The 23,643-nt window shown below is 38.0% G+C and overlaps 2 protein-coding genes across 3 annotated transcripts in view; one reads left to right on the top strand and one right to left on the bottom strand.

Moving 5' to 3' along the window:
• Positions 1-15: 15 nt before the first annotated feature.
• LOC134667386 (synaptic vesicle glycoprotein 2C-like) lies at positions 16-20,113 on the bottom strand. 2 transcript variants are annotated; one of them, XM_063524785.1, is made up of 8 exons: positions 19,978-20,113; positions 7,827-8,009; positions 6,593-6,754; positions 5,578-5,740; positions 4,701-4,822; positions 3,734-3,972; positions 1,731-1,867; positions 16-967 (listed from the first exon to the last, which is right to left on the bottom strand). In XM_063524785.1, the coding sequence occupies exons 2-8, from the start codon at positions 7,858-7,860 to the stop codon at positions 838-840; spliced, it is 987 nt and encodes a 328-aa protein (XP_063380855.1). In that variant the 5' UTR covers positions 7,861-8,009; positions 19,978-20,113; the 3' UTR covers positions 16-837. The 2 variants fall into 2 exon arrangements, with proteins under 2 accessions (XP_063380855.1, XP_063380856.1); XM_063524786.1 differs by lacking the exon at positions 19,978-20,113 and having other exon boundaries at positions 7,827-8,117.
• LOC134667379 (pre-mRNA splicing regulator USH1G) overlaps positions 10,313-23,643 on the top strand; it is a 25,722-nt gene continuing 12,391 nt past the window's right edge. Inside the window, exons 1-2 of the mRNA XM_063524776.1 lie at positions 10,313-10,696; positions 22,944-23,087. Coding sequence (XP_063380846.1) covers positions 10,674-10,696; positions 22,944-23,087 — 167 coding nt within the window. The 5' untranslated portion in view covers positions 10,313-10,673. The remainder of the gene's footprint in view (positions 10,697-22,943; positions 23,088-23,643) is intronic.

The following is a 23,643-nucleotide window of genomic DNA, read 5'->3' as shown; positions in this document are numbered from 1 at the left end:
ACATTTTTTTTTTTTTTGGTAATCATAATGGTTTATTTAGGTGTAAATATCGCATTAATTTGGTCTTCAAGATTTGGTGATCATTAATGATTTTTTGTGATCATTCAATATATAGTTGGTCAAGCAGATCTTGTCAGTAAAAAAAGGCGGCAAATTTGAAAAATGTAGGCGCTAAGGGATATCAGCTCATAGAAAATTTAAATTTCGCGCCTTTTTCTACTGACAAGATTTGCTTGACCATCTATATTTGGTATTTGAATACAATTTGAAGTGCAATCGTAATTAAAATGGTGGTATTTTTGTATTTTTAGGCCTTATTTTTTTGGTGTTCAGAAATTTTTTTTGGTAAGCATGTTTTTTTATTTAGGGTACCAAAGTATTTTTTGGTGGTCATTATATTTGTAGCCATAATGAATTCAAGGTAAGTGCGCCTACCTATAAATATAAGTGCTTGGAGACAGTTAGGTAAGCAGAAAACGGTTGCTATTGCAAATTATCAGGATCAGGCTCATAGCGACATCTTCCACAAACCCCTAAGATGGCCATACTTTTTTTGAAAGTGTGTACCTTTTGTGTAAATAAATTTAAAAAAAATTAAAATGTAACATCTTACTTGAATTAACACTGTCTTACCGTTGTAAGCAATAGATAATATTGTTCTTATACCCAAGTACAGAAGAAGAGCATAAATTGTTTTCCATCGTATTTTCTCGGAGACGTTCGTATTTGTCATGGCATTTCAATCAACCTCAGTACTTTTTGTGCCGAGACTGACTGAAATAGCAAGACACATTCGTATAATGTTTCCGTGAAAATACGATGGAAAATAATGATACTCTACATCTGTACCTTGATACTCTTATGTATATCGTTCATAATCCGACACATGCTTAGGCCAAGCTTGTTCGGACCGTGTCTCAAAAGTTCATCCACAATGTGTGGCAGCCACACATAAAATGCATTACTCCTGAAAAACAACCTTAATATTAAATTATTCGATTTTTGGGGTGTTCAATGTCACAACTCTGCCGGGTTAGCACATGATTGGTGCGACAGTATCTCGCGGCGAGTTAGACTACCAGGCCCCCTTTTGTTAACATAGTTAGTAAAAGACGGGTAGTCTATGTTGCCGCGAGATACTGTCGCGCCAATCATGTGCTAGGCCTACTGATCCAGCATGACAGACATTATAAAATCCACTCAATTTGAACGCCAAGAACACCTAAATTCGTCGTTACTAGTACTAGTCGTGCCTACCGCGCCATGGACAACTATTAGGCGTTACCTAATGATGTGCGCTGTCAAAGTACCCTTCACACTTTCAAGTAAGGTTTATTAGGTCGTTTGCTCGCTCGTGCAGTGACGTTTTTGTATGATGTAAAACGTTCTTCGCTCGCCGTCGGCAGGGTGTTCATCCTTACACCGTATTTTTTTTTATAGACCCTTAATGGTCGCGCACTGTGCGGTTTAAGAGTTATTTCCTCCCGCGCATGCTCCGGCTGTGGAATGAGCTCCCTGCCGAGGTGTTCCCGATGGTCTACAACTCTACATTATGGGGTTATTGAAAAAGGAGTGTACAGGTTTTGAAAAGGGTCTGCAACGCGCATGCACACCTTTGGAGTTGCGCGCGTCCATAAGCTACGGCGACTGCTTTCCATAAGGCGGGCCGTATGTTTGTTTGCCATCGACGTGATATAAAAAAATGTACGGCATGAATGGTGTTAACTTACTGCATAAAAACCATGAAGTTACAGATATGACTTAAAACGACACATCTCAGCAATGGTGGCTTTATCATAAATTTCATTCGCGCTAGGGATTCTTTAAATTTCGGACTGTTAATAGCAGGGCAATCTATCTCTTTTATCTGAAAGGAAAAAATAGTTTTAATTACAAATAGTAAGTAATTAAATATGGCAATGAACCTGATGTTGATCTAGGTTAAAATCTCGGTAAAAGCATTTTGTGCAAAAGATAGGTATGTCTGTTATGGAATATCTTTCTATTCGATATATCGTCGCCTAGGATCCTCGACCCAAGCTTTTAAAAAACCCAATAAGTAGGTACGTAGGTGTGCCAAAAAAGAGTATTCAACCTTTTAGTGCACTGCCTTGTGGGAATATAGTTCAGATCCGGAAACCGCTACCAACTTTTTGATCTCCAAAACTGCCGGGAGACAGCGGCGCCGGCCATCTACTTCAGCGGAATGACGTCATCAAAATGACTCCCGGTTAGTTGCGAATATTGCATATTGTACCCAAACTATGCATGGCACATAATTGTGTGGGGTATTGAATGAAAGCCAGTTAAATATTCTATACTTCATTTATACAGTGTGTACCAAAATATACAGAGGTTTAAGAGCCATTTACAAAAGAATCAAAATGATGTAAAAAAATATTCAATTATTTGGGTTTTACAACCAAACCAAAAGTCGGACGTTAAAGCAATGTACTACAAAATTAAAGACGACGTCTGACTCCATACGTTTTTTCCTTAGACTTTATTCATCTTATACGAAGTTACATATGTCTTTGATTTTAACCGACGTGTATTTTGATTACTTATCAAGTATTTTTTTTTTATTAAAATTCCATTCGAAAATGTCGTTTTCATGTATTTTATGTAATGTTCATTCATTTAATACTCGATAATCAGAACTATTCTTTGCATAATATGAGCAGATTAAGGTAGAATTGTTGATGTTGGCGCGCTTTAGTTTTTTTTCCACAAATTCTACAGTTTTTTATCGGAAATGTAAAATTTAAATTGTGATGTATATTTGAATAACTGGTTTTTTAAATATAATACGCAACATTTTTTTGACGATTTTAGTTTAGCTATAAAATTGATATATATCTACTTTTTCCATAAAAAGTGGTATTTCTTTGTTTCTAGCTCTGAAACTATACATTTTTTACAAATAATGTTTAGGTGAATCATACTAAATTTAATAACCTTTCATTGCATGTAACACACAAGTATGTGTGACTCATAGTATAGCTATAATTTACATTTTACGAAATTCGGCAGTGATTATTTGTATGACGTCATTATTCGTGACTGGGGGACAATAGAGATGGTCTCCCGACAGGTTTAGAACCCAGGTCATATTACTAAAGAATAACATACTAGAAGCTTACGCGGATTATCCTGAAAATGACCAATTTGGATTTTTTTAACTTTAATGCATTTGTATGGGCAAATATCTACATTTTGATGCATAATTTCCACATATTTGGTCCAAATTTGACTTTATTGATATCAACGTATGGCGTCAGACGTCGTCTTTAATTTTGTAGTAGGTACATTGCTTTAACGTCCGACTTTTGGTTTGGTTGTAAAACCCAAATAATTGAATATTTTTTTTCATCATTTTGATTATTTTGCAAATAGCTCTTAAACGACTGTATATTTTGGTACACACTGTATAAATGAAATATAGCATTTTTAACTGGCTTTCATTCAATACCCCACACGATTATGTGCCATGCATAGTTTAGGTGCAATATGCAATATTCGCTACGAAGCGGGAGTCATTTTGATGACGTCATTCCGCTGAAGTAGATGGCCGGCGCCGCTGTCTCCCGGCAGTTTTGGAGACCCAATACCATGCCCAATGACATACTAAAAGTTGATAGCGGTTTCCGGATCTGAACTATCTCTTCGACCGTTTCCCATAAGGCAAAGTACTATTTATCTCAGATTGCGCCATAATATAGAGGTACCTTACCGGGTACTCAGCGGCAGTTTTTTTCTGGTTCCATGAATATATCTTAGCCAAGACCGCTAAGGCTTCCGGGCCGCCCTTTGTGGCCAGCAGGTAGGAGGGGCTCTCGGGCAGAATGGCCATGCCGACACACGCGGTGGTGCCCCATATCGTGTACGCCCAAATCAGGACTCGCCACGGCACGATTTTAAGAGCGCCATTGCCGACAGAGAACTTTAGCGGCAAAAGAATCCAGGCGAATACTATAAGTTATATTCAGAAAATCAATCAAATTATAGAGCTTGCAACATTATCGATCTTGTAGCTATGTATGTATGTAAGTCAAACTTTTTACCGTTTGCTTTTAAAATTAGAAGAAGCCAATATCAATTCTACATTGCTTGGAAGGTAGGAGTAGTAGTAGTAAAACACTTTATTGTACAAAAATCAAAATAAAACAGGAAGGAAGGTTTGTAATTTAATGAATTCTAATTATGACGGACCAATAATAAATCTCATTTAAAATTAGTCCACATAAATCGAATTTGTCTACACCGAAGCAAAAACTTTAGTTACATTTTTACGAACGCAAAAGGTCCTACTCCTATCTTGTGCGTTCGTTTCAATTTAACCTTTTCGCCGCCATTGACTTGATATAAAGTCAGTAGGTACATTTCGTGCCCCACACGCCACGACATATCAAGTCGTGGTTTTGGTCAGGTTTGTTTACATGCAATTTTTGACATGGCGTTGATGACACTTTATTACTTCATTGACGTGGCGGCGAAAGGGTTAACTAAAGTACGGTCAAGGATTTTGATGATTTCTGCACCATTTATCTTTGTCAAAGTGCTAATAATATGAGATAAATAAATTACTTATCTGTACATATATGTCGTATACATGACTTCAGCTTATTTATTTTCCGTCTCTGTGTGCATGGTTCATAATATCATATTCCAAAAGTCACAACGACAAGTGGGGTACTTACAGGGCATGGCGAAGTAAGAACCTGCGATAAAGGCGGAGCCCCATGCGATGGACGCGGCGCGTCTAGATGGCGAAGTTAGCTCCCCCAGGTACACGTATGCAGTAGCACAGGAAGCCGAAATCCTGGGGAGAGGAGAGTCCTAGATTACAAGAGCTAACCGGTTCGTTACGTCTTCCATTTTCGAAAACTTTTGACTGTGGCGGCGAACAAATATTTCATGACACGACAGGCGTGCCTTATTACGCCATAGAATATGATGGCACGGCTGTCGCGTCATCCACACGTTAAAAAACATTTATGACACGCCTGTCGATGTCATCCGCACCGAAACGGTTAGAGACTGGATAGAGCACAAAACATGATAACTGATAACGCTAACCGCACCCTATTCCGGTTTCTTCTGATGGTACATCCCGTTAATTTGCTCTTAAGATTTTTACTGTTTTTCGCTTTTATATGTAACTTCAAGCCAACTTTGAATTCATAAAAAAATATATACTTACGTACATAGTATAGGTATTTAAAAAATAAACAGGTCACTATCGGTCGTCTACAGGGCCGTCTTAAACTATGCTGAGGCCCATTTGGAATGGAAAGCAAAAAAGCGAATTTAACTAACATTTTTCGTCTATGATCTTCTATTTATTATGGGATGGGTAATCAAATATACTGTTAGGTACTGTCCCCCCCCCCCCCTGTCTGCCCCCTGAGGATGGGGGCCCTGGGCACGGGCCCCGTGTGCCCGTATGGTAAAGACGGTACTGCTCGTCAAATATCAAATCGAACAAGTATTAAAATCGATGCTACATGAAAGCTTACTTATAAACAATACATCTTCCATTTTCCTAGGCGTGTATTACAGACTAGATAGACTTACAGAGTACCAGTGATCATTCTCAGCAGGAACATGGACCAGAAGCTCGTAGACAGAGACGACAGGAAGGAGAACAGGACAGCCAGCACGGTCGCGGGCAACATGGTCTTACGCCGCCCATACTTGTCACCGAGGTACCCCCACACCATTGCCGGCGCCACAACACCTTCCGATCAATAAAAGTGAACATTTTTCTTAAACACATACGCTAATCGCATTCTATTTTGTCCATTTTATACTTGAAAAGCTACCAAATTCAAACCTTCGAATAAAAGGAGGTGATTATGTTCGTTTTTTTGCACTGCCTATCTGCACCTATATCTATATTTATTCTCTGCTGGTGGCATTCAGCCATGCGGACTGCTACACAACCGTCGCTGGAGGTGTTCATGTGGTCACGTGTGGCTTGCGTATTGCGTATCATATCATATAATATCATCTATTCAGTAACAATCATAAATTGTCATTGGTGTACAATCACTTAAAGCAAAGTTTAAGAATTAAAAATACAGGATCCAATTAAATAGAAATTACAATGTGGATTTGGATTTTCATTTTCTTTTTTTTATATTGGTTTTGGATTCGTAGTTGGTCTTATTTATGAGGAGTGAAGACCGGTACTTACATCATTACTGCCATGCCCTTGTAAGCTACAATTATCAATTATTCGTAGGTATCAAATAATTAACGAGATTTAGAACATTAGACCTAGAGAGACTATTGTGATCCTGAGTTTTCCTTATGCTCCGGCTCTCACCTAAGTAGGTTACTTTACATTAAGTAGGTTTAACCTTTTCGACGCCGTGTCAAACACAAAAGCTGTCACTCGGACGCCACGTCATCGAAATGTCAAAACTGAAATTAATCTTTATGCATAGGCACGTAGGTCTGTGTTGCTCTGTGGTCTGGAACCGATTAATCAGTCTTTGGCGTTGAACCTGCGGTGCGGATATATCGGTCATTGGCGTCCAAAAGGCTAAATAAACCAAAGCGTAAAAGTGATTGTCGTAAGTCTCACCTATGAATGTAGCAGCAGAAATCGCGCCGCGTTCTCCCATAGAGACATGCAGGTCGCATTCCGCCTTGTTCAAGATATAGCCCAGGCCCAGGCATTCTGTGGTCGCGTAGAGCAGGATAAACCCATTAGTGAACAAGGCTAGGTGATTGAATCTACCGTGCCCTGGAAACGTGCAACTGCTGTTAAAATCCTAGCAAACCATAGCATTGACCTTCTTTTTTTTTTTAGTTATTTATTATACTAGAAGTTACAACTTTATTGTTACATACAATGCTCCACAAAACTACATTTAGTTTGACTGTGGAGTCTCAATATACTATAATACTATACTTAATTAAATTTAAAAATTAGAATAGGTTTACATTCGTAGTTGAAATAGGTAGGTATATCATGAATACACTATAGGGTAACACATCCCCTATAGAGTATTCAGGAGATACATTTTTTAGACTGATTTTAAATCTATTTATTTTGGGCTCTTTTACTATATCCGTGGGCAAAGTGTTCAGCAAATAGGGTAAACGTTTCTTTAGTATCCAATACTGTACAAATGTGTTTTGTTTTGCGGGAGTTACCTGCAGTACTATGTTACCTACTCTTCGAAGGCCGCAAAAATATGTGACGCGCTCTTAAATATGGCTCTACAAATAAGATCGTGTCAGATATTTTTGCGGCCTTCGTTGTATAATATATTCTTGTTATAATATATAGGTGACTGTATACTACACCAAAGAGTTTTTTTTTTACATTAAATATAGCTAAAGTATTTGTAGGTACGTGACATACAAACACAAGTTAAATAAGTACCTCATTTGTAACAAGTGATCTACGGAAGGTATTAAATCTAGGTGATTAAATAATTTACGAATTACCACTAATCGAATTATTTGGGTTACATTAATATATGACGCAAATAACTAAATACCTATAACAGTAAAGAAAATATTTATTAAGTATAACTCGTTATAGTTCGTTTTTTTTAGCATTAGAAAGAACTTGGAAGAAGGTAAGCGATTTTGACATGTCTTTATATTGAAAAACGCTTATTAAAAATCAGTAACTATCATTTATGAAATGAAAGCAGAAGAATATAAATGATCGTATTAGATTCATAGTTGTTACATATTTGCCGTAACTTATTTTTAAAATGTCTTTTTCAATTAAAAGACACATCAAGATTGTTTACCTTATTTCTAATGCTAAAAAAAACGAACTATAGGTATGGAAATCTTACCAGTAAGTTCGTAAGCTTCTTCAAATGTTGTCATTTAATTTAGAAGTGGGTAAATACCCGTCACTGAAGTCAACACAGGATACAGTTTACAAAGCATTTAGTGCCCTTGCCACAAATACTTAATTATTTACAGACTTCTGAGTAGATGTTCATGATAACTTTAAATTTCTCGTACTTGTTGACCTGTAAAAATCAAATCAAATAATTTGTAACGCAGCGTACTTTACGTAGGCGAACAACACGCAATGCGGCGCGGGGTGAATCACGGCTCGATTCGGGAAATGAATTAGAGACTCACTAGATATGAAATAGTGAAGATATGTGACGTTCCACGGAAAAAGGTACTTTATGGCGGCCGGTGCTTACGTCACATAGCGCCGCAATAATATTGGAGTGGCGTTATTAATAGCGTAAGCGCCTACCGCCATAAGGTACCTTTTTCTGCGGGACGTCACATATCGTTACTATATCGTATCTAGTTAATCTCTAATTCATTTCCTGAATCGCGCCGTCAATCCTTTGTTACCTATAGAGGCTATAGAAGTATCCTACTTGAGCGATCTCGTTGCGAATGCGAACGCCTTGGGCCCGCCGCGCCGCGCTTCGTCGCGTCGCGTTCGCGAGTTGTTCGCTTACCTAAGACGCAGCGTTAGACTCCAAGGCTTAGCATTAGCAATCGCTGAAATAATCTAATGAAAGAAAACGCCGAAAAAAACTTACCAATTTATCTTTGAAGTGAACAAATACGATAGTGACCGGGGTAGTAGGTATAGTAGCAATATAATGTTCGTTAAATGTGATAAATACCTATATTGAACAGCAATGCATTCAAATCTGTTTATTATTTCACACTTAAGCTAACATTATAAAAAAATATAATTATTTTTTACTATAAATTTAGTTCCTCGAATTTTGACAGAATTCAACTGAAATATGACGTGAATGGTGAAAGAAGATGCATTTTTTTAATTCTATCGGTATCCTAAAGGGTAAAGTAATCTATTCAATCTGTGAAAATTTAATAATATTAATATACCTACTTTCAAATATAAATTTCTACTTTTTATCTATGTGAGTGAAATTAAATAGAATTTTGATTTACAATCCATCCCTTAAATTTTTAAATAAGTAGGTATATTGGTTTGGACCTCGGAGTATTGGACCGATCAGTTATAGGAAAAACTCATTATTCTATGTCAACCTTGTCAAAAAACCGACTGTTGGCAAGAAAACGGAATTACACCTCCGCGAAGGCTGGCAGCTTATAAGTATTGCTGGCAGCCTATAATATAAAAAAGCTAACGCGGCTTCATTTGTTTTTTTGCTTGTCGAATTTATTCATTTTTCCACAGTAGAAGATTAAACATCATATTTTATAAACTGGAGTTTTAACTAATATAAACCCGTTAGACCCTTAAACACCGACCGACAACCGACAAAGCGACAAGCGACAAAGCTTTGTATTGTGAAATTCATAGATTTATAAGGCGTTATTAGTTTACGGTGAAATGTTTTAGATAGGCTGTAGATAGGGACCTACGCTTACTGTGTTTTGGCAAGGGCCACTTCTTCAATAAATAAATAAAGCGATTCTTACAAAAAAAGAACCTATCTTATAAAGTTATAAACTGAGTAAGGGATTCCTCCCTAAGATTTTTCAAGATTTCCTTCTTCCACATCTTCATACTTCGGTACATCGCCTGCAGTTATTGCTGCTGAATTACTTTAAAGGCAATAAAAGAAAATATTAAAATTTCAATCTGGTGAGTGATTTGTACGATTCCTATTGTTCAGAACTAATGGATCTCTTCTAATTACTTCGGTAGGTATCCATATCTACTTGATTGTACAAAAATAGATGTTCGCTGGTTTATTTGACCCTTATAAGAAATGGTCGAGAACGGAATGCCGATCCGGAAACTAGCACTTACTCATAATATTACATTAATTGTTGGATTTGGTACTGGGACCTCTAAAACCACGTTACCTGGGAGATTGACACCAGTTCACCTGCCAGACTGCATCGCGGGATCCCCACTAAGTATGAAACCAAAAAACATATACCTACTACTAAGGTACTTGTACCCACCTACTAAAAGTTTGTGCTGCTTTTTGAATCTGAACGTCTGAACTATTTGTACACTCAGCTGCAAAAGTGCACACATTACGAGTATGAATGGAATGGGATGCCACTTCTGCAGCTCGCTGTATACAGAAGTGTATTGTATTCCGCCTTTCGTAACATATAAAACACAATGTATTTTTTTATATTAACAATCATATCATAACTGAATTTATAATGATAAAAATGAGTGTATTGTGCACTTAGCGGAATTTTATCAAGCATCAGATAAAGTTGTGTGCTACTCGCCGACAGGTGGCTTAATCTCGTAAATCTCGTTGACGCATTACTCGCTACACAACATTCTAGTTTCAACACGGGCAGCTAGGTGGCGCGGTTTACGAAAAGGTCATTGAATCGTGGCTTGTTCCTACCATTCAGTTTTTTTTCTCGCCAGTTCACTCACCACATGACAGCGCGTAGTGGTCGACTGCGGCCAAATAGTGTTGTTCTTCGCAAAACAATAGATTAATTTCTCACAAGTGAATGAAACAGGTGTGCAATGCTGTGTCATATATTTTGCAGTGACTGTCTTGAAATTAATACAAACTTTTATTGAAGTGTTTTAAGAATTTAACGTTGTTTTTCCGTTAAATTAATTTCGGAAGTGTGACAAAGTAGAAACTTTCTCGTGTTATCAAATTTTGCGGTGTTTTGTGTGAACAGCGGTTCTAAAATGAACTGTATTTACTATTGCTGTTAGTGTTTCACTGTAATCCATCAAGATGACTACAGACAGGTTCCATAAGTAAGTGTCCTGTCCACTTGGTCCGTTTGATAAGATTTAATGATACATATATATCTGATAATAATTGTAGATAATGTTATCGGTATCCTTACATGCATACCACAGTATTTAATACCTATAGGTACATTTTAGGTACCTAATAGAGATAGCCCATACAACCATTTCCAGTCGCCGTTACGACGCGGTGTAGACACATCTTGTGTCGACACCGTCTGTTTCGGTCACAATTCCAGTCGCAGAGTCGTCGCCGTGTCGACACAGTTACCAGAAATGGGGAAGGGTCGACACATGACACAAATTGACATAAAGTGTGGTCGCCGTGTGCACACATTGTTACTAGTTTGCGACTACTTTATGCCAAAATCATTCATTCATTCGTTCATTTTGTTCCTGTCAAATGGAAACTGTCAGATGGAAAAATAGTTAAATAAAAATAAGTGACATTAATACGCCATCTCTAAAACGGATTACAAGACGTAATTATATATTGTTTGCATTTATATTACAATAGGACTTAAATTATTATGGGGAATTAAACTGCTCGAGTGATTTGATAAACTAAGTGTAATATAATCAACGCGCCACCACATTGTTTTAGTTTAGCCGGAAATGAAATTGTTTACTTCTCAGTGCCTGTGTTCATAAATATATTATTTGATGCATTTTTAGTACTTCGATGCGTATACTATACTTAAATAACAGAAATAACGCTTTACATACTACGAAACTTGTTAATTATGATGTATAAATATGGTTTAAGGCTGAGAAATATTGCAGTCACAAAGTAGTCGCAAATGTTTCGACTTTGTGTCGACTCTGTGTAGACACATGACACGCGCTGTCAAAAGTAATAACAAAGTTACTGGATTTGCAAAATGGCTCCTTGTCTTCATTTGTTTTCAGATATTCTCAAAGTGTAAAAATGCCGTGGTCAGAGATGGGACTTAATAGATTAACTGTTTATTCGACTAATTAATGGAATAAAAAAAGTTAATCCTCAAATTTTAATCACGATTAGTTTAGTCGACCTAACTTAGATTGAAATTGAATTAATCTGAACATTAATCAAATAAATTATCGATTAAATCTCGGTTGGAAGTTGACAGGGGGCCATTTTTGTACGTAAAGATAATAGAAATGTCTTGCATGCAGATGGTAGCCAAACACTTTGTCATAAAAGTCGAGATGGGTGTCGATTTATAGGTTTTAGGGAGTGCCGATTTCGAAAATGATGACCATTTTGGATTCCAAAATGGCGGCCATGCACTGTGTCATAAAAGTCGTCATGGATGTCGTTTTATACGTTTTAGGGGGCCCCAATTTTGAAAATGATGACCATTTTGGAATCCAAAATGGCGGCCATGCACTATGCCATAAAAGTCGTCATGGGTGTCGTTTTATAGGTTTTAGGAGGCGCAGATTTCAAAAATGATGACCATTTTGGATTCCAAGATGGCGGCCATGCACTATGTCATAAAAGTCGTCATGGATGTCGTTTTATAGGTTTTAGGGAGCCCCGATTTAGAAAATGATGACCATTTTGAAATCCAAAATGGCGGCCATGCACTATGTCATAAAAGTCGTCATGGGTGTCGTTTTATAGGTTTTGGGGGGGGGCGCAGATTTAGAAAATGATGACCATTTTGGATTCCAAAATGGTGGCCATGCTCTATGTCATAAAAGTCGTCATGGGTGTCGTTTTATAGGTTTTAGGGGGCGCAGATTTCGAAAACGATGACCATTTTGGATTCCAAGATGGCGGCCATGTACTATGTCATAAAAGTCGTCATGGATGTCGTTTTATAGGTTTTAGGGGGCCCCGCTTTCGAAAATGATGACCATTTTGGAATCCAGAATGGCGGCCATGCACTATGTCATAAAAGTCGTCATGGGTGTCGTTTTATAGGTTTTGGGGGGGCGCAGATTTAGAAAATGATGACCATTTTGGATTCCAAAATGGTGGCCATGCACTATGTCATAAAAGTCGTCATGGGTGTCGTTTTATAGGTTTTAGGGGGCGCAGATTTCGAAAACGATGACCATTTTGGATTCCAATATGGCGGCCATGCACTATGTCATAAAAGTCGTCATGGATGTCGTTTTATAGGTTTTAGGGGGCCCCGCTTTCGAAAATGATGACCATTTTGGAATCCAGAATGGCGGCCATGCACTATGTCATAAAAGTCGTCATGGATGTCGTATTATAGGTTTTAGGGGACGCAGATTTCGAAAATGATGGCCATTTTGGATTCCAAAATGGTGGCCATGCACTATGTCATAAAAGTCGTCATGGGTGTCGTTTTATAGGTTTTAGGGGGCGCAGATTTCGAAAACGATGACCATTTTGGATTCCAAGATGGCGGCCATGCACTATGTCATAAAAGTCGTCATGGATGTCGTTTTATAGGTTTTAGGGGGCCCCGCTTTCGAAAATGATGACCATTTTGGAATCCAGAATGGCGGCCATGCACTATGTCATAAAAGTCGTCATGGGTGTCGTTTTATAGGTTTTGGGGGGCGCAGATTTCGAAAACGATAACCTTTTTTGGTTCCTAAATGGCGGCCATGCACTATGTCATAAAAGTCGTCATGGATGTCGTTTTATAGGTTTTAGGGGACGCAGATTTCGAAAATGATGGCCATTTTGGAATCCAAAATGGCGGCCATGCACTATGTCATAAAAGTTGTCATGGGTGTCGTTTTATAGGTTTTAGGGGGCCCTGATTTCGAAAATGATGACCATTTTGGAATCCAAAATGGCGGCCATGTACTATGTAGTAAAAGTTGTCATGGGTGTCGTTTTATAGGTTTTAGGGGGCCCTGATTTCGAAAATGATGACCATTTTGGAATCCAAAATGGCGGCCATGCAGTATGTCATAAAAGTCGTCATGGCTGTCGTTTTAAAGGTTTTAGGGAGCGCAGATTTCGAAAATAATAACTTTTTTGGAATCCAAGATGGCGGCCATGCACTATGTTAAAAGTCGACATGGATGTCGTTTTGTTGGTCATGGTCATCATCGAAATCTGCTCTTCCTAACACCTATAAATCAACATCTATGACGGCTTATATGACAAAGTGCACGGCAGATATCTTGGAATCCAAAATGGTCATCATTTTCGAATTCTGCACTCCCTAAAACCTATAAAACGATATCCATGACGACTTTTATGACAAAGTGCACGGCACACATCTTGGATTCCAAACTGGTCATCATTTTCGAAATCGGAACTTCCTAAAACCTATAAAACGATATTCATGACGACTTTTATGACAAAATACGTAGCCGCCATCTTGGATTATAAAATGATCATCGTTTTCGAATTCTGCACTCCCTAAAACCTATAAATCGACATCCGTGACGACGCAAGTTATCTTTATTTTCAGATCTAACAAATTGCTACAGAATACAAAGGACAAAAAAGAAGCGAGGAGGTAATGAAACAAGCAAAAATACAGATGATTCCTCGACGCAATTGGATGCTTCTTAAATTTTCATAAAAGTTTTTATTTTTCACATATTACTCTTACAAGTTCCGTGACATTTCGACCTTGTAATTTTTTAAGTAAATGTTTTTGTTTATCTATGAGGATCTCACTAAAATAATATAATCAAGGTATGTTTATATTTGATGATTGAAATAATAACGCAAAAAAAAAATATATTTGTGTCTTATATTCCTGCCGAAGACTTTTATTTTTCCTTTTCCTTCTACACAAGTTTGGTCAAGTAATAAGAATTTAGGGCTCTCAATTTTATTTTGACTTCTACAACAGTAAAGCTACGAGGCCATGTTTGGTATCGTTTTCGTATAAATTCGCAGTACCAAATTTAGTTATGGTATCACATTGACACCATTCCAAAGTAAAAACATATAAACTTATTAAAATACTTTCTTTTAAACTCCTCTTCATGCTTAAACTGCTGAACAGTTTTAATTTAAATTTAGTACACATATATTTTGAGTCCCGAGACAGGACATAATAAATTATCTCAAAAATCATCCTTTAAAGGTGTAAAATGAGGTGTAGGGGGGAATTCAGAATTGACTTCTTGAAGTTAATACTGTTTAAGTTTAGGTTTGAAGTCATGTTTTTTTTTCATTTTTAACTAAATCAAAGATGTAGACCATACCAAATTTAATATAAATCGGTTCAGCGGAGATTGATTTCCCGTACAAATTTCCACGCCACTTTTCATACCTTCTAAAGATGATTTTGGTTATAAGATCTATCCTATGTCCTGTTCCGGGACGCAAACTATTTCTATACCAAATTTCAACGAAATCGGTTCAGCGGTTAAGCGTCAAGAGGAGTTTAAAAAAAACCGGCCAAGTGCGAGTCGGACTCGCGTATTAAGGGTTCCGTACATTAAATCCGACTCGCGCTTGACTGCACATTTCTAATAGGTTTTCCTGTCATCTATAGGTAAAGAACTATTTTGTGTATTCAGACGGACAGACATACAGACGCACGAGTGATCCTATAAGGATTCCGTTTTTTGCTTTTGAGGTACGGAACCCTAAAAAGATTTTTTTTAATTTTGTGGAATGGTGTCAATGTGATACCTTAAATGGATTCAGCAACCCAGATTTATACGAAAACGATACCATACACGGCCTAGCACCTTCACTGATGTAGATATATCAAGATAACTTTGAGAGCCCTAAATAAACTTTCAAGAGCGGATATCTCAAAAACTATTCAACATATCGAAAAAAATTGACGGAATAAACTTGTAACAAATTAAATTAACTTTCATTTTGTATAAATGGCCATGTCGCTAAGATGCATAGTTTCCGAGATATAATCGAAAAACCGGAAAATGGGACCTTCAAACAAAGCCACCTCTCTTCCCCCCGCTCAAGGGCTACGGCCGGGGACTTTTGATATGTTCACCTCCTAACTTGTCCAAACCAAGTTACAGAGTCAAAAATTGTGTTCCGAGCATTTCCCTCTACAACTTTTTGGAGCATTCGTTGGCTGACCTAAGTAGCTTATTGCATTTCTTTAAAACTTTTCTGTAAAAGGTTGACGGGTGTTGGGTGTTTATATGGTTTTGGTCGATTATTATCATTTGCATCGCCCATGATGACTTACTAGAATTACTTACGAGCACACGAGACACTAATAGTAGTTTGAGAAACCTTGGTTTTCAAGAGGTATTTTATATTGACATTTGCTGTCACAAATTTGCTGTCAGATTTAGTCGCAAACCGCACGCAAAGTGCACACAAATGTGTCGACACCTTGTTACGGAAAAGTGTACACACGGCGACGACACTTTGTTTCGAAACAATTCTAGACACATTGTGTGGACTCTGTTACGACACATCTGACATTTAGTTACCACTTTGATGATTCTGCGACTGGAATGGTTATATGGGAGGTAGGTAGGTACTTCTTAATTAGGTACCTCTTACAGTGTTACCTGAATACACCCTAAGATTCCTGTTGTAACAATGTTTGCCTACATATTAGATCACAATATACAATATATATCTATTATCTTACTTGCAAGTTGTAATATTTTATTGTATTGTTGCGCTGCTCAAGGGATGAATCTTGCAGATAGCGATAATTGGTGCCGTTCTACTTCCCAGGCCAGTGCTACAATATCTAAAGAAAATTATAAACATTTACTTTCTGGACTTAATAACTTAAACATTTATTTTTAACGACTGGCACGGCATAATCTATTTTTTATTAAGGACATTAATTTATAATAGTCACTTTCAGTGACCTTAGTTTAAGCAAATTAGAGTTAGACCAATTGCTGATAAGTCGATCTGCAACGATTTTGATAGCACACGCAGTGCAAGTGTTATTTACCTATATGTCATAACTTCACAGGAGTTTGATGTTTAAAATAACACTAGCACTGCATTAGCTACCAAAATTCGTGGCACACATAACTTTGTCATTTTTACGTAGTGGCTACGTGGAAAGAAGTAAGAATTACCATATTTTTAGGTACCTAGGCTAGGTACCTAGTACCTAATCAGCCCCTAGGGTGTTACCTCGTTCCCGGCACCTTCATTCGATTTCCTTCAAGAAAAGAGCGTATTCCCATCTTAAAGGCCGGCAACGCACTTGCGGCCCCTCTGGTGTTGCAGGTGTCCATGGGTCGCGGTAATCGCTTACGACCAGGCGATTCGTCGGCTCGTTTGCCTCTTATCTCATTAAAAAACCTATATGTATATGTACAACTTTGTCTTTGCAATCTACAAGTCAGCGTCGTATAGTAGGTAGCATCCAAAGTATTCAAATAGTTCGGTACACGATACTACGTAGGTATTATATGGTATACCGAACTATTTGAACCGAATTAGATGCTAATACCTACTATGTATATTTATGACGCTCACTGTACTCTACTTTACCATGGGTCTTTGTATTAATTGGACATAAGCTTTTAATTAAGAAAACAAGTATAGCGTTTTAAATAAGTACCTAAAGTACCTACGTACCAACCTAAAAGACAAATAAATCTGTATTTAATCTTGTAAAATATACCGAACAAAGTAAATTTGTAAATAGGTATAAAAAAAACCGGGCAAGTGCGAGTCTGACTCGCGCACGAAGGGTTCCGTACCATAAAGCAAAAAAAAAAAAAAACGGTCACCCATCTAAGTTACCCCTCCCGACGTTGCTTAACTTTGGTCAAAAATCACGTTTGTTGTATGGGAGCCCCATTTAAATCTTTATTTTATTCTGTTTTTTTTCTGTTTTTAGTATTTTTGTTGTTATAGCGGCAACAGAAATACATCATCTGTGAAAATTTCAACTGTCTAGCTATCACGGTTCGTGAGATACAGCCTGGTGACAGACGGACGGACGGACGGACAGCGAAGTCTTAGTAATAGGGTCCCGTTTTACCCTTTGGGTACGGAACCCTAAAAACCGGGTAAGTGCGAGTCGGACTCGCGCACGAAGGGTTCCGTACCATAATGCAAAAAAAAGCAAAAAGAAACGGTCACCCATCCAAGTACTGACCCCGCCCGAGGTTGCTTAACTTCGGTCAAAAAATCACGTTTGTTGTATGGGATCCCCACTTTAATCTTTATTTTATTATGTTTTTAGTATTTGTTGTTATAGCGGCAACAGAAATACATCTTCTGTGAAAATTTCAACTGTCTAGCTATCACGGTTCGTGATATACAGCCTGGTGACAGACAGACGGACGGACGGACGGACGGACGGCAGAGTCTTAGTAATAGGGTCCCGTTTTACCCTTTGGGTACGGAACCCTAAAAAGTATACATTTCAACAATAATTCTCGTCCAGTGAACGAATATGCCTTCACTGTTCTCGTCGAACTAACTACCAATTACAATCTACATACTCGTAATGTTGAATAGTAGCACTCGGAACCGGAAGCCGTAGGAAGGAGACACGCTCCGTGCCCCAGCTGATACCGAAAACGTGACAAGTTCAATGTCCCTGCAATATTAATCATCCTAGGTACATCACCACCTTTTTAGGGTTTCGTAGTCACCTAGAAACCCTTTTAATTTCGCCATATCCACGTCCGGGGCTTTGCTCTGTGATCATTGGTGTTATGGCTCCTCTTCACGTTGGGCCAACGCCAACGTCAACGAAGGACGCATTTATACGTTAGAGAGGGAGCAAGTGATATTGCTATCTCATTCTACCGCATGGCTGCGTCCCTCGTTGGCGTTGGCGTTGGCCCAACGTGAAGAGGAGCCTTTAGAAAGCTGCAAATTGGCATGGATACTTGGATAGGTACATAAATCATGCATGGCGACAGAATGGTAAAATATAAACCATTTAAAAAAATCCATACAAAAAGATGTTTTTTTGTGCTTTGACCCAATAGTGTGAGGTATCGTTGGATAGATTTTTTAAAACGGATACCTATAATATAAGGGTATCCAAAAGCCATTTATTGATAAAGTAAATAATTTCGGAAATAATTGCTCCGAAAGAAAAAAATATATGCCCCTTTAACTTTTGAATCATAGGTCCAAAAAATATGAAAAAAATACGTGAAACAACAGCTTAATAAATATTTTCAATATAAACTATAGCAAACATGATCGGTCCAGTCGTTTTTGAGTTATTGCAAAAAATCAACTGTTCTGGAAGTACATAGACAAAGATAAAAATAAGCTATCGTTGGCCAATTTTTATCTCAGATTACAGGAAACTTTTTATAGTTCAGTACTTATTTCATTTACCTATAGTAATGCAATTTAATTGATACCAGCACAATGTTTACGGACATTGCACACACACCTGGCTAGGGTGTTAGTCCGGAATCACCCAAGTCTAGGTCTTAAACGGTCACTATTAAAGTTCACATTAGTGTGACGCAGTTTTATCAGCTTATCGATTGTTATGGACATGGTTTACGACCGTGTTGCCGCGGTGACCGATGTTGCTTGCATATTTGGAAGGGTTCAGTTCAACAGAATTTAGGAAACTACAAATTATAGGTGCATATGCATAGGTACTTAGTGTTACCTACCTAAAATATTAATGCATGGGATAGTTTTTATCACGTAAATAAGGGGAGTTAAAAGTTGGTGAATTTTACTATGGAAGTGGTGAATAGAAATACTAATTCTATGCAGACAGATTCGTGGGCACACACTAAGTATACAAAATAAGCTTTATTGATAAAAACAAAGAAAGAAATAAACTAACATAATAAAACTTAAAAATCTATAGATAAAAAATTTGGCCCAGATCGGCGTCAACGGGCAAGGTGCCCAGAAGGCTGGCCGTATTTCCCCGCTGTATGGCGATATGTAGACAAAACACACTATGAGACAAAATACTAGTACTGAGTTTTCTTAAGTCAATTTTTTTTCCTTACCTCTATGTACCTATCTAGATACCTACTATGTTCACTATGAATGAATGAATGAACGAATGAAATTTTATTCCAGAAATAATCCATATGTGATTAAAACATTTAAAACTAATTACATAATAAAATACAATTATTAATTAAATTAAATTAAGTCGTACACAACAATTAATTATAATTAACAACAATTAACTATGTTGTTGCACGATTCAATGCGATTGTAAACTGTGAGTGCATGAGAATCACATACATTGTATCAAACAAGCTACCAATACCAACCAGTTTGCCTCCATCCAGGGTAATTGCTTGTCAGATATCTACATAGTTACTTCTTTTCACTGTTGTTATAAAAAACACTAAAGGTACCAAATTGCAGCAGTGTGCCTCAGTTAATTAATTACATAATTGTCAGCGTAACAAGCGCGGTCATGAAAAGTGAACCATACCTCATTGTTGTGACTTTCCCTCGGATGAACGGTGCGGATTCACAGAATAGCGCTTGCAAGCATTAAGTACTCAACTTCTCAAGTGACTCATTAATCGTTAAATCTAATGTTCTTGTTAACGCGCATGTCAACGTGGAAGGCACTGTAGAAGAAAGAAATACAATCTATATATCTCTAATTACAGCAAGATGTATTACAAGCGGAGTGCGTTAAAACTAGGTGACAAGTAGTTAGGTACATTGTTTCACAAGGGAGCAAACTAATTTGCCCTTATTCGAATAGGTGATGTGAAAAATAAATATCCCTCTGATTCAACAAGAAGTCCCATCACTATAGCTAATCTTGTGATAAGTGGTTATTAATATAAATAGTTATTTAGGTACCTACTTCCTATTTGATATCATCATATCGTGATATGGATCTACCTCTACTCAATCACCCCTTAATATCTGTCTTGTAATGAATACGAGTACATATTCATTATTTTATTTTAGCGGCAATAAAACGTCTCCGTCACATGAATACCACTAGCTACTTCTATTCGCTGATATATCCCATCGAAGGAGTCTATTAGTCTCGTCATAAACATTGTGTCGCCACGCCATGTAGCGATAAATATGCGACACATATATTATCAACGTGTGTCGCATATTTTTCGCACCTCCTCAGGTATCACAAGTATTTAGTAGAGATATGAGATATAACATTTAATTAAATTAAATAAATTCCTTATATACCTACTCAACTGCTCATGTGTCATGTGTATTTTATTTTGTAGCTATGTATTAGGTGTAGGTAGTGTAGGTAACAATGTACTTGTTCTATGTGTAATTATTTATAAGTCGTAACAGTCACGATTAACATATGTATAATATGCGACTATCGATAATGATAAAAGCCTAAATAACTATTTAGATAAAATACTAAATTATTTTTCTGATACCTACGAGTATAGGTACTGTTTCATTACGTTAAATTTAATTGTTTGAATTTCATAAATAAATAACTTGTGAAACCTATCATCATATACAATTAACATAAATATAAACACTAATAAGTAAGTAGGTACAATACAAACCTAGGCTTGGAATGACCTGCGGTTTGGAATGACCTGGGGTTTGGAATGACCTGGGGTTTGGAATGACCTACGGTTTGGAATGACCTGGGGTTTGGAATAACCTGCGGTTTGGAATGACCTGGGGTTTGGAATCACAATTCGCACGCCTCTCCAGCTCCATATCCCCATTCTGCTCATTTCCCCACACTGCTATTCCTCCTGGTATAGCGCTAATAGTCGCTAGCGCTAGTGCTAGTGGGTACAACAACTCTACCGATTGGTCCAAATTTTATGCAAGAGGTCCCTGAGGGACTAGTCTTTTTAGTTAAGTAGTAGGAAAAAAATTCACTAGTTATCACCTCGCGTAGGTAATTTACTAAATAATCACATGAAAAAGCAAAAACTGGCCTCAAGTGGTATATTTTTGTCAAAACTTTAGAGGCAAATCCTAAAGGTTTTAATAATGAACCTTAATATCCCCATTGCATACAATAAACAGTTAATTAGGTACCTAATAACAATGAACAATTTTGACGACCGATGATGACGTCGGCCATTTAGATATTAAACATAATCGTTAATGTTATAACGCTGTAAAATAAAAGATAACAGCATAATATTTACTTCAATAAAAGCCGCAACCTTAAATATTTCATATATACAAATAATAAGCCGTTCGTCTTATCACAATTTTGGTATCCTATTCGAATTGATATTTCAATGATCAGCGTACAAAATTGTTAAATACCGGAAGCAAAGTCCGCTATCGTGAAAATTCAGCGTAAGAGCACTTTAGCACTAAGCTTCGCATTTTTTTGTTGGAACATGATTCTAATTAGTGTATTGCGTGCATTTCTCACATATAAATATAATGTCTCATTTATCACACGATAAAGCCACAGTAATGTCCGTGTTGCTCCACAGTAATGTCAAAAGAGACGCTTGCTTGATCTCATCTTTCACATGCCCTTAATCGCGATAAAGTTTAATCACTGACAATAAAGACCTAGTTCTATCAATTTATCTAATGCGACACTTATTTTTTCCGTTTCGGACGTATGCCTCATCCAAACCCGCCCAAGACATTCTGTCCCTCAAATAAATATTGTCTAAATAAATACTGCGTCTATCGCATGCATCCAGATAGGTGGGCTAACATAGCCACCAAGTGGATGCCGACGAAGAAGCGTGGGCAGGGCAGGCCCAGGGGGAGAAGGCGGGACGACTTTGACGCCTTCCTTAACAACTGGCCGGAGGAAGCGCTAAATCGGGAGTCATGGAGAACCAGGGGAGATCGAGGCCTTTGCCCAGCAATGGGACTCACAAATAGGCTAAAAAAACCGGGCAAGTGCGAGTCGGACTCGCGCACGAAGGGTTCCGTACCATATTGCAAAAAAGGCAAAAAAAAACGGTCACCCATCCAAGTACTGACCCCGCCCGACGTTGCTCAACTTCGGTCAAAAATCACGTTTGTTGTATGGAAGCCCCACTTAAATCTTTATTTTATTCTGTTTTTAGTATTTGTTGTTATAGCGGCAACAGAAATACATCATCTGTGAAAATTTCAACTGTCTAGCTATCACGGTTCGTGAGATACAGCCTGGTGACAGACAGACGGACGGACGGACGGACGGACAGCAGAGTCTTAGTAATAGGGTCCCGTTTTAGCCTTTGGGTACGGAACCCTAAAAAAATTTGTATAATTGTATATATCTTACTTAGTCAATGCAGTCCCAATCTCTATTTAACTCCTCATGGCGACGTGTGATCCTAATGGCGATTGTACATGTACAGCGAGCTGCAAAATTCATAAAATGGCCATGCAATTTTGCAATTGGGTACATGTACCTACATTAAAATTTTAACAGCTTATTATTTTTAACTAATTTACTGTATTTTGGGTTTTCAGGGCGGCGAAAGACGGCCTGCTCGAGGTGCTGCGCGAGGCGACGCGCAAGGAATGCAACAACAAAGACGAATCCGGGATGACGCCTACTCTGTGGGCCGCTTTCGAGGGCCACGTCGAGGCGCTGCGGCTGCTCTGCGGCCGAGGGTCGGTATTAACTACCTTCAAAACACTACACTATACTACTACTACTTCAATACAGAATCTCTAAATAACATGATAGGCTGCTGGAGTTTTTGCGAGAGGCTAAAGTAAACAGACGAATCAGGAATGTGGGCGCTTTCGAGGGCCACGTCGAGGCGCTGCGCCTGCTCTGCGGCCGATCGGTATTAGAAACCCTCTTTATAAATACTTCAAAACAGAATCTCTAAATAACAAGATAGGCTGCTGGAGTTTTGCTAGAGGTGTTGAGTAAGGAAAGTAAAGAAAGACGAGTCCAGCATGACGCTCACTCTGTGGGCCGCTTTCGAAGGCTACGTAAAAGCGCTGCACCAGCTGTATGGCGAGGGTCGGTATTAATAGCTACCTTCTTTATGAATACTTCAAAAAAGGATCCCTAAATAACAAGACAGGTTGCTGGTGTTTTTGCGAGATGTTATGAGTAAGGAAAGCAACAACATTCATTGGGCCAGTTTCAAAAGCCACGTCGAAGCGCTTACTCTGCGGGCGGGGTTGGCATTTAACTTTCTTTATAAATAAATAC

The sequence above is a fragment of the Cydia fagiglandana genome, chromosome 9, assembly GCF_963556715.1.
Source record: "Cydia fagiglandana chromosome 9, ilCydFagi1.1, whole genome shotgun sequence".
NCBI lineage: Eukaryota > Metazoa > Arthropoda > Insecta > Lepidoptera > Tortricidae > Cydia > Cydia fagiglandana.
The sequence above is the reverse complement of the archived record's forward strand: the minus strand, read 5'-3'. Positions and strand labels throughout refer to the sequence as shown.